Here is a 9,062-nt window from a genome sequence, read left to right as displayed (position 1 = left end):
TACAAGTATTTAATCGTACCCAATATCCTTTCAACTATCGCCCTAGGGCCATAGGTGTCTAGTATCAAAGCACAATAAATAACTTGTCAATTACTATGATGATATCAGGTCAAAGGAAACTCTTACATCACATTCTTCAAGAGAATATCCTATTGACAGTTTATGGTAATTCTAACCATTATGAATTATCCAATGAATCAGTTCAATGATCATATCTCTATATGCATCATCTATTTATGTTATTTAATTAATGAGATCAACTAATCTTTATCCCATAAAGACGATTACATAAATATTGATCTAACCGGATTACTAATGTCCAAATTAATAATCCTACGATCAAGAACAAAATTTAGATTAAATTGTAAGAGACTTTACTCTCATTATCATGATCTCCATCATGATGACAAGTTTCAAAATTTAATCAAGGACCTTATTAAATTAATCAAGCAATTAATAATAACTATGATAAACGAATATCATATGCCATATATTTTTATATCAAATAACATTCACAAAAATATGTTCAAATCATCAAATATGAGATTGGATCCAGGGCATATCTAATATATCCCTAACATTTCGAATAGTTGAGTGACCACTTTGAGTAATGGACTCAATTTAACTGCCGCTCAATTAATCCTCGAGATGATCATAGCACATTTTTGTAAAACGCTAAGCGGTAATTTATTACGGACTGTAGGGAAAAAGGGAAAATTTAGATCTTGAAATGCTATAGAAAGGATTCATATATTATACTATATCTTATAGACATAGAATTTCAACCACAGAATACTAATATTTTCTTCTCAATACTCACACCTGATACAGAAAATGATAACGTAATAAAATATCAATGTAGGCACGTATAATATTCGTGCATCTTCTCAATACACTTCAATTCAGTGGCATGTGATTGCTATTGAAGATGAACTTCATAAAGTAATCGAAACATCCACTGTTTCAGACTTATTATCATAGACCTGCACTTCCCTTGTGACATTGGCACCAGTTTTAGGATTATAAACTGTGACATAATAATCTCCATGAAAAACCTTAACCTCAAAAGCTCCTGCTTTGTCTGTAACTCCGTTTAAGTTTGTTGTCTTCCATTCAGCAAGTAGCTTGTCAACCACATCCCCTGATGGCGAATTCTGGAGTTTGCTATCTACTAGACACATTTCATGGCATCCATTTGGACTCCATCCTATCCATATCATCATCCCTTTAACACCAGGATGTGCAAATGCTTCCCTCATTATTTCTTCCAAAAAGTATGCCTGTAACCACACGCAATAATCTATTGTTAATTCCACTTATTATAGGCGGTAATCTGTAATTCTCTTTTAGATGACCTGCTAAAACATGAATCATCAGTAAAGCACCTATAGGTAAGGAATCATATATAATGAGTATTAAAACAATATTACTTAGAGGGGGGGATTGGAAATGTCAAGGCAAAACAGACACTTCCTAAAATACGAGGGAGGAAATGTCTCTTGTTCAGAGTTGAAGTGAGTATTTGATTTTTACGCAAAGTTAGAGGGGTAGAACGATATTCACTTGTTATGTATAGAAGTATTTTCCCCGGGTGTTGTGCATAGAAGTTAAACTCGAGTTAAATTTGCACAAGGGAGAAAAAGTAGGATGCTTAACATGAAATGCTGAAATGATATTAGTACCTGTTTTGGACAGGGCTCTACATTTAACTCGGTGAGCCAAATGGGCATTTTAGTTTCTCCTAAAACATCAAAGACTGCACGAATATATGGTATATTAGGATGAGGATCAAAGTGTCCTTGAAGTCCAATTCCAATAACCAACTCCTCATTCCCTGGAAATACCTTAATCTCCCGAAGCTTTTCAACGTATTTGGATGGAATAGAGACCATATCTGCAGGGTGCTCTAAAGTGTTAAACTCATTCAAGAACATAGTGGCTTTAGTGTCTAGTGAGCTTGCAATCTTGTAAAAGATGGCTGAAGCATTTTTCCCAAGCTTTTCCTCAAAAAGTGGGTGGTGTAAATTCTCATTTACAACATCCCAAGCAACCAGTTTACCTGCACAGGCCGATGGAGCTTCTTAGCTATGTGTTCAACTGAACTTAATACTAAAACCACTAAAATTTTATATTTTGAATCTATAATTTCAAAGGACAATTAGTTTTGTTAAGAACTATAAAAATTGAATAATCAAGTTTAAATTCTGAATCTGCCAATGTTTACCCGCATATCTTGACATAACACTACCCATTCGTCGTACAGATTCACTTAAAAGTTGTCTTGGTGGTAAGTCTCGTACCCAACGTTGGGTAGCTGCTCCCCATAGGATGTTATGTCCTCTTACATCAATCCCATGATCAATAAAGAACTTGAGCATTGCATCTGGGGTTGTGTAATTTTCATGGCCTTGTAACCTTTCGGTATAGTACCATTTCATCTCGTTGTCGAAAACTGTTGTTGTAAACCTGGACACGAACCATTCTTGATAGGATTTGGACATTAAAATGGAAGATGGTGTTGCGCAGCCAATAACAAATTGAAGTTTTTTCTGTTGAATCTTGATTTTTGCTCCTTGAATCTTCTTGCCATTCTTGTTTGCTACATTTACTCTCAATGTTCTTTTCCGAACCTATCACACAAAGAAATTAGGTAAATAAGAGGAAAGAAGAAAAGAATGACAGTTTTCTTTTGAAGTGAAGTAGATCTTTAGGTTAGAAACAACCTTCTCTATGTTGTTCAACCGATTTTCCTGCCACTCATGTTTGCTGAATTCCTTCAGAGAAACACTGTCAACCCTTAACTCGGACTTGGTGTTGTTGCACTGTACAAGATGAAATACATGACCAATGATTCATTGTCTATTAGTAAAAGATACCATATTCACAACATGGTCACTAAACTTTATAATCATACCTGAAAATGGAGTACCGAAGGTGCATTTTGATCAACAGTAAGACCACCTTTGATCATAGACCAACATCCAGATTTAGCTATTACTGATCCAGCAACATGAACAGTATTTTCGACTGAGTTGTAAATCATGGCAACCACAATATCCGATCCTTCACTTAATTGAACCCAAGCTGCAAAATAACATTATTTTTTTAACTTGATGGAACCCATGTTTCAAAAGCAAATATATAAGAATAAAAAAATTTCTTTTATGTCTATAATATTTTTTACCTGAAAACGTGTAAAATACCCCTTCCTTCAAGTTAAAAGATTGTGAAATACTAAAGGGCGTTGTTCTATTATAAGCCACAATAAATTTGTTTCCACCAGATTCCCTTGCTTCAATTTTTACATGACCATCTACTTTCCATGCTTCTACGCCCTTGTCAAAACTAGGATTTGCAATTAAACCACCTTCATATTGAGGACCCAATGGTTGGTTGAGGCACTGAAATTAACAATTCCAAAACAAGGCTTGCATAAGACATTTAATTGTATGTGAGATCGAAAAGTTTAACTTTTATATACACAATGTAAAACAATATAAAATTATACGAATATATAGGGACCATTTGTATATATACCTCTATTGTTGCTGAATAGTCGTAAGGTGTAGCACCATGAACCAAATATCCTAGAGAATTGAAATTGTTGTTAATTACTTCATATAAGATATGGAAAATACCTGCAAGTAATTGCCAATTTGACTCAAGAACAAGAAATTTAACATCTTTTCTATATCATCATGAGTTCAGGTTAAAATAAAATGCAAAAGTTTTAAGACTTTTGAAAACTTTGAAATGATGGTTACTTTTAGGATCAACTTAGGGGCGGCTCAATGAAATTGGAGGCTTAAAGTCAAAATTTAAGAAAATGTGATGAAATAGTATTAGTAATGAGACAATGGTTGGACAAATAGACACGATTAATTTAGATAACCAAGAAAAATCGCATGATCTTAACAAATTTTCTTAAGTTTTCTTTTAAGTATTCCACAGTATAACATTGTCTTATAATATTCTCAAATTTTGAGCTAAATTATTCAAATATTCATATCTACTAATAAAATATTTGATAACTAGAACCAATATAGTGTATTGAAATAAAATATTAATATTTTGTTAACTTAAAAACATTAACAATATAAATAATTATAATTAATAGAAAAAGTTTTGGGGGGCCTTTTAACACTTGGGGGCCTAAAGCAGAAGATTTAGTGGCCTTATCCTAGAGCTACCCATGGATCAACTAATTCTAAAACTTGTTTATATAATGGCAAATTAATAATAAGCTTATTGAGTACTGACCTGCCAAAAACAAGGAGAAGCAGAGAAGAAATCCATTATTTCCAAGTGTAGCCATGTAACACTTTCTGCCTTGTCCCATGTTGGAAGAGCTGCTTTTAAAAAAAACAAAAGAGTAGCATAAAAATAGATGTAAACAAGCCTTGGCTAAATGAGCCAAAGGAGAAGCAAATGAATATACATATACAAAAATTCACAAGAAACTATTTAAACAAAGGCTTAGATAACTTACTGACGTAGACAAAGGAGTTTGGTTTTTTGTTTTCAATTCTTCTTTGCACTCTTCTCTTTTATATGAACCACATCATAATACATACATACCACTGTCACAAAATGTACATTCACAATACCACCATGATTGAAATATGAGGGAGTTGAGCTTTAAAAGCTAGGTGAGTATGAAAATTCCTCATTTGACTGAGCAATTCTGAAAATTACTCATTTAATACGAGAATCAGAATTTGCATTGATACAAAGTTAAACGTGAAAGAAAAAAATTCATAGTGCGATGTTATTTCTTGGAACAAATCCATAGCTAAATTTAGCATGACATCAATGGTGAATTTAATTGGGATAAGAATTGAATAAATGAAATTTAGAAATGCATTTATTTTTTTAAATGACCACATGCATTAGTGCTTACCCGTTAGGGGTATTTAGTGGGACCAAACAAATGCATTAATTTTTTAAAACGGCAAAGGGCCAAATATATCATTATACTATGAGAATATATTTAAATATACCCTTTGTTATACTTTGAGTCCAAATATACCTCTGCAAATACTATTGATTTAAATATACCCTTCTTCTATTAAATTTGTCCCAGGTGGACATCCAATCCTACTTGGCACTGATATTTGATGAGATGAATATCATATGGCATGCCACCTCAAAGCCCCTAATCCATATATAATAGACTAAAATTTAAAATACAATATTTTTCATGGTAGCGGTAATGGTGAAAATAGTGGTGGAGGAGAAGTAAATTCTAGTGGTGGAAAAAAAATAGAAGGAAGGGTAAAATGGTTTAGGGGCGCTGAAGTGGCAAGCCATATGGCATTCATCTCATCCAATGTCACTGTCACGTAGGATTGGATGTCCACTTTGGACAAACTTAACGGAACAGGGGTATATTTGAACCAATAGTATAACGATAAGGGTATATTTTGACTCAAAGTATAACAAAGGGTATATTTAAACCTTTTCTGATAGTACAAGAGTATATTTGACCATTTTTAGTTTTTAAAATGAATATGTTGATTGTCGGTTATATATGGTTAAACGTGATACAACTTTATTTGTGAGTAGTTACTACTCGAAGCAAATTCCAATTCAAAATTTTAGGATGTCAATATTTAATTTAGTTGGAATAATTTAATGACTAAAAGTAAATAAAATTGTTACTCCCTCAGTTTTCATTTAGTCGTCAGGATAAACTTTTATACGTCCATTAAAAATATTAAAAATAGAGTGATTTGACTAATCTATAAATCCCTAATTAATTCTTTAATCTTTATTTATTTACGTGCCTCTTATTTTTCTAGAATAACTAATGTTAACAGTAAAGTTAAAAAAAATAATTATTTCTCTCTTGATGTTTTAAAATAATACGTATTTGGGAATAACTAACTTTAGTATACAGGACAACTAAATGGGAATCGAAACATGATAACTAGATGGGACGAAGGAGCAATTAACTACAATCAATAATTTTCCACTTAAGTAAATTTAATGGGAGAAAAAGAAAAGAAAATTCTTCCAGATTACCGCCGTTTCAATTGATGGCAAAAGGAATGCTTTTAAAATTTAAATGATAACTGTATCGGAGGGTGACAGATAGGTAAGATGGGAGATGAAACAACTCCCAATTTGGAAACCAAAACCCAAATTAATGCAATTTATATTTAAATTTTCTATAACAATGAATGATCAAGAATACAGAACCTCCCTTATCATAAACACTCCCCTTTCCTAAAAAGAAATTAAAATGAAAGTGTGTGAAGGTAATTCTTTTTAAGGGCCAGGTGAAGGTATTCTTGTTCATCCTCTCTTAAAAAATAATAGGTTCAATTATATGAATTAAGTAATAAATAGTAGTAATAATTAAATACCTAATTTTTATATAAAAAGTACTACTATGAAGTACTCTATATAAATTCAATTAACCGACCAATCATTTGGCTACATTTCAATCTAAACTTAGCGATACAATATCTACATTACAAAATTATTTATTATTCATAATACTAAAGAGGTTATAATTTAATGCATAATTACTAATTATATATATATATATATATATATATATAAGTATCCCTTAATCATAGGCAAAGCTTCAACTGTGTGTAAAATTAAGTTCTTGAAGAAGAAATCAGCAACAATTCTAACAAAAGAGCACTAGCCCGCTGCATAGTGCAGGAGATCAACTTCAGAGTGTTTGATAAAGTGCACTTTGTTTACCCGAAAAATGGATAGAGTTGAATTTATACGTAATTCTAAGAGTACATGGTATAACTTTGCACAAATCAGAAAAGTAAGTAGAAATATATCGAATATTAACTTGTAAAGAATGAAATACGAACCAATATTGAATTAGAAAGCGATTTTATGAACTAGCAAGATGAATCAATGTATAAATCTCACAAGATGATAACCTCTACTGTATTTCTCTGTCAATAGTAACATCTGAATATAAGAGTGTATGTATGCCTTAATCTCCTTTACAGAAATAATAACTATCTCTCTTATAGTGAAGGGATCCTACTTTAGATATAATTAAAAATACATAGTGGGGACCCTATGGTAGATTATCTTTTTCATAATTCTCGCCGAGATTCTCTCCTTTAGTGCGGCTGTAACGGCTCTTGTCTCTTAGCTCGATCTTTGATCGGACTTGGTATTGTTCGATTTCCAGGTTTAGAGCTCGATATTGGCTCGAACTCAGTATTGGCTCGGGGCCCGGTATTGACTTTGGCTCAATATTGGTCGGTCTCTGGCTTTTAAGCTCGATAACACCGCCTCACATCATAGTTCGATTTGGAATCGAGCTCGGTATTGACTTCGAGCTCGGTACTTAATTGGTCCCCGAAACTTGAGCTTGGTAACCTGACTTTGGATCTCATACCCGATATTATGAAGATGACCTTCGATCCATTATGTTCCAATCTTGACTAATCATACGAAGGTCGAAACCGGTTTTGACCGTATACAGATAGTCCCCTCGTTTCTCGATAAGAATGTGGCGAGAAACGACATGATTTTCAAGTGGTATGACTCGATATATAATGACGTTTGCATCGAGCCCGACCATGACGTACGTGATAGTTGTCCAGTCGGTCCAGTTACCAAGGCATTAAATGTGTGTCAGAAGATGGTCGGGCGCTGCTAATATTGAACCGTCATTATCAATTCTATAAATAGCTCCTCTCCTCACCATTTTTTACTTTCAGATCCCCAATCACCAAATCTACTAAGTTCTTATTGTAACTTCTGAGTTCTCCATCTGTAAATTTGTGATTTTCACCGTAAAATCCCTCTTTAGAACATCAAATCTTGTTATCTTCCTCTATCTTCAATCTTCAAATCCTAACGGCGAAAACGTCAAAAATCGTTCCTCAAAAAGAACAAGCTTCTTCTTCGCGGTCCGCTGGCGACAAAACACCGGTGGAGCCACGACCTGAGGAGTGTGTTCCCGGGGGTGTGTCCTTACCTCCGATTTTAAGATCGACAAAGTTTCATCGATTTTCGATCGATGCAAGCCAGTATCGAGGTATATGTGCTCGATAACCGAGAGTCATCTTAAACAGTTGAGGAAAGATTGCAATTGGGAGGACAAAGAAGTGACAATCCCGACCCCCGAAGAAGATTTTGTTTCGTTCATGCCTTATGAAAGTTTTCATAAGTTCGAGGCCTTAGGCAATTTGATCAAAATCGGACCTTGTAGTCTTTATAACTGAATGAGCGTTTTCTCGAATTTGAATTAAAAATAGCCTTTAGGCTTAATAGTTGAGTATGTTTTCTCGAACTCGAAGCAAGAGTAGCCCTTAGGTTTTACTAATCGAGTGAGTGATTGCTCGAACTCGAAGTAATGTAGCTCGTAGGCTTAGTAGTCGAGTGCTTGCTCGAACTCGAAGTAATGTAACCTGTAGGCTTAGTAGTCGAGTGAGTGTTTTGCTCGAACTCGAAGTAAGAGTAGCCTTTAGGCTTTAATAATCGATTGAGTGATTGTTCGAACTTGAAGTAATGTAGCCCGTAGGCTTAGTAGTCGAGTGAGTGAGTGCTCGAACTCGAAGTAATGTAGCCCGTAGGCTTAGTAGTCGAGTAAGTGCTTTCTCGAACTCGAAGTAATGTAGCCCGTAGGCTTAGTAGTAGAGTGATTGTTTTGCTCGAACTCAAAGTAATGTAGCTCGTAGGCTTAGTAGTCGAGTGAGTGTTTTTCTCCAATTCGTAGTAATATAGCCCGTAGGCTTAGTAGTTGAGTGAGTGTTTTGCTCGAACTCGAAGTAAGAGTAGCCCATAGGCTTAGTAGTCGAGTGAGTGCTTGCTCGAACTCTAAGTAATGTAGCCCGTAGGCTTAGTAGTCGAGTGAGTGATTGCTCAAACTCGAAGTAAGAGTAGCCTGTAGGCTTAGTCGAGTGAGTGATTGCTCGAACTCGAAATAATGTAGCCCGTAGGCTTAGTAGTCGAGTGAGTGATTGCTCGAACTCGAAATAAGATTAACCCTTAGGCTTGTTTGCATAATAGATCTCAAAATAGAGGAATTTTTCTGGGATACAAGATATCGGTAAAGAAGAAATTTTTCTTTG

The 9,062-nt window shown here is 34.3% G+C and overlaps 1 protein-coding gene across 4 annotated transcripts; it reads right to left on the bottom strand.

Annotated features, from left to right (window-relative positions):
- Nucleotides 1-731: 731 nt before the first annotated feature.
- LOC107819762 (endo-1,4-beta-xylanase 5-like) lies at nt 732-4,695 on the bottom strand. 4 transcript variants are annotated; one of them, XM_016645908.1, is made up of 9 exons: nt 4,490-4,695; nt 4,261-4,352; nt 3,538-3,638; nt 3,185-3,401; nt 2,915-3,084; nt 2,724-2,822; nt 2,225-2,630; nt 1,683-2,059; nt 732-1,280 (listed from the first exon to the last, which is right to left on the bottom strand). In XM_016645908.1, exons 2-9 carry the CDS (start codon nt 4,337-4,339, stop codon nt 936-938), a joined length of 1,794 nt encoding a protein of 597 aa, XP_016501394.1. In that variant the 5' UTR covers nt 4,340-4,352; nt 4,490-4,695; the 3' UTR covers nt 732-935. The 4 variants fall into 4 exon arrangements, with proteins under 4 accessions (XP_016501394.1, XP_016501393.1, XP_075095855.1 ...); XM_016645907.1 differs by having other exon boundaries at nt 4,261-4,349; XM_075239754.1 differs by having other exon boundaries at nt 3,538-3,587; nt 4,490-4,694.
- Between the last annotated feature and the right edge of the window lie 4,367 nt (nt 4,696-9,062).

The sequence above is a fragment of the Nicotiana tabacum genome, chromosome 19, assembly GCF_000715075.1.
Source record: "Nicotiana tabacum cultivar K326 chromosome 19, ASM71507v2, whole genome shotgun sequence".
Lineage (NCBI taxonomy): Eukaryota > Viridiplantae > Streptophyta > Magnoliopsida > Solanales > Solanaceae > Nicotiana > Nicotiana tabacum.
Note: the sequence above shows the minus strand (reverse complement) of the source record. Positions and strands in the feature narration are given on the sequence as shown.

Coding starts and splice junctions, on each gene's coding strand:
- LOC107819762 (XM_016645908.1), bottom strand. CDS start 4,339: ATGGGACAAGGCAGAAAGTGTTACATGGCTACACTTGGAAATAATGGA. Junction 2,823..2,914: donor CTTCGGTACTCCATTTTCAG/GTATGATTATAA, acceptor CATCTTGTACAG/TGCAACAACACCAAGTCCGA. Junction 2,060..2,224: donor TGTTATGTCAAGATATGCGG/GTAAACATTGGC, acceptor CGGCCTGTGCAG/GTAAACTGGTTGCTTGGGAT.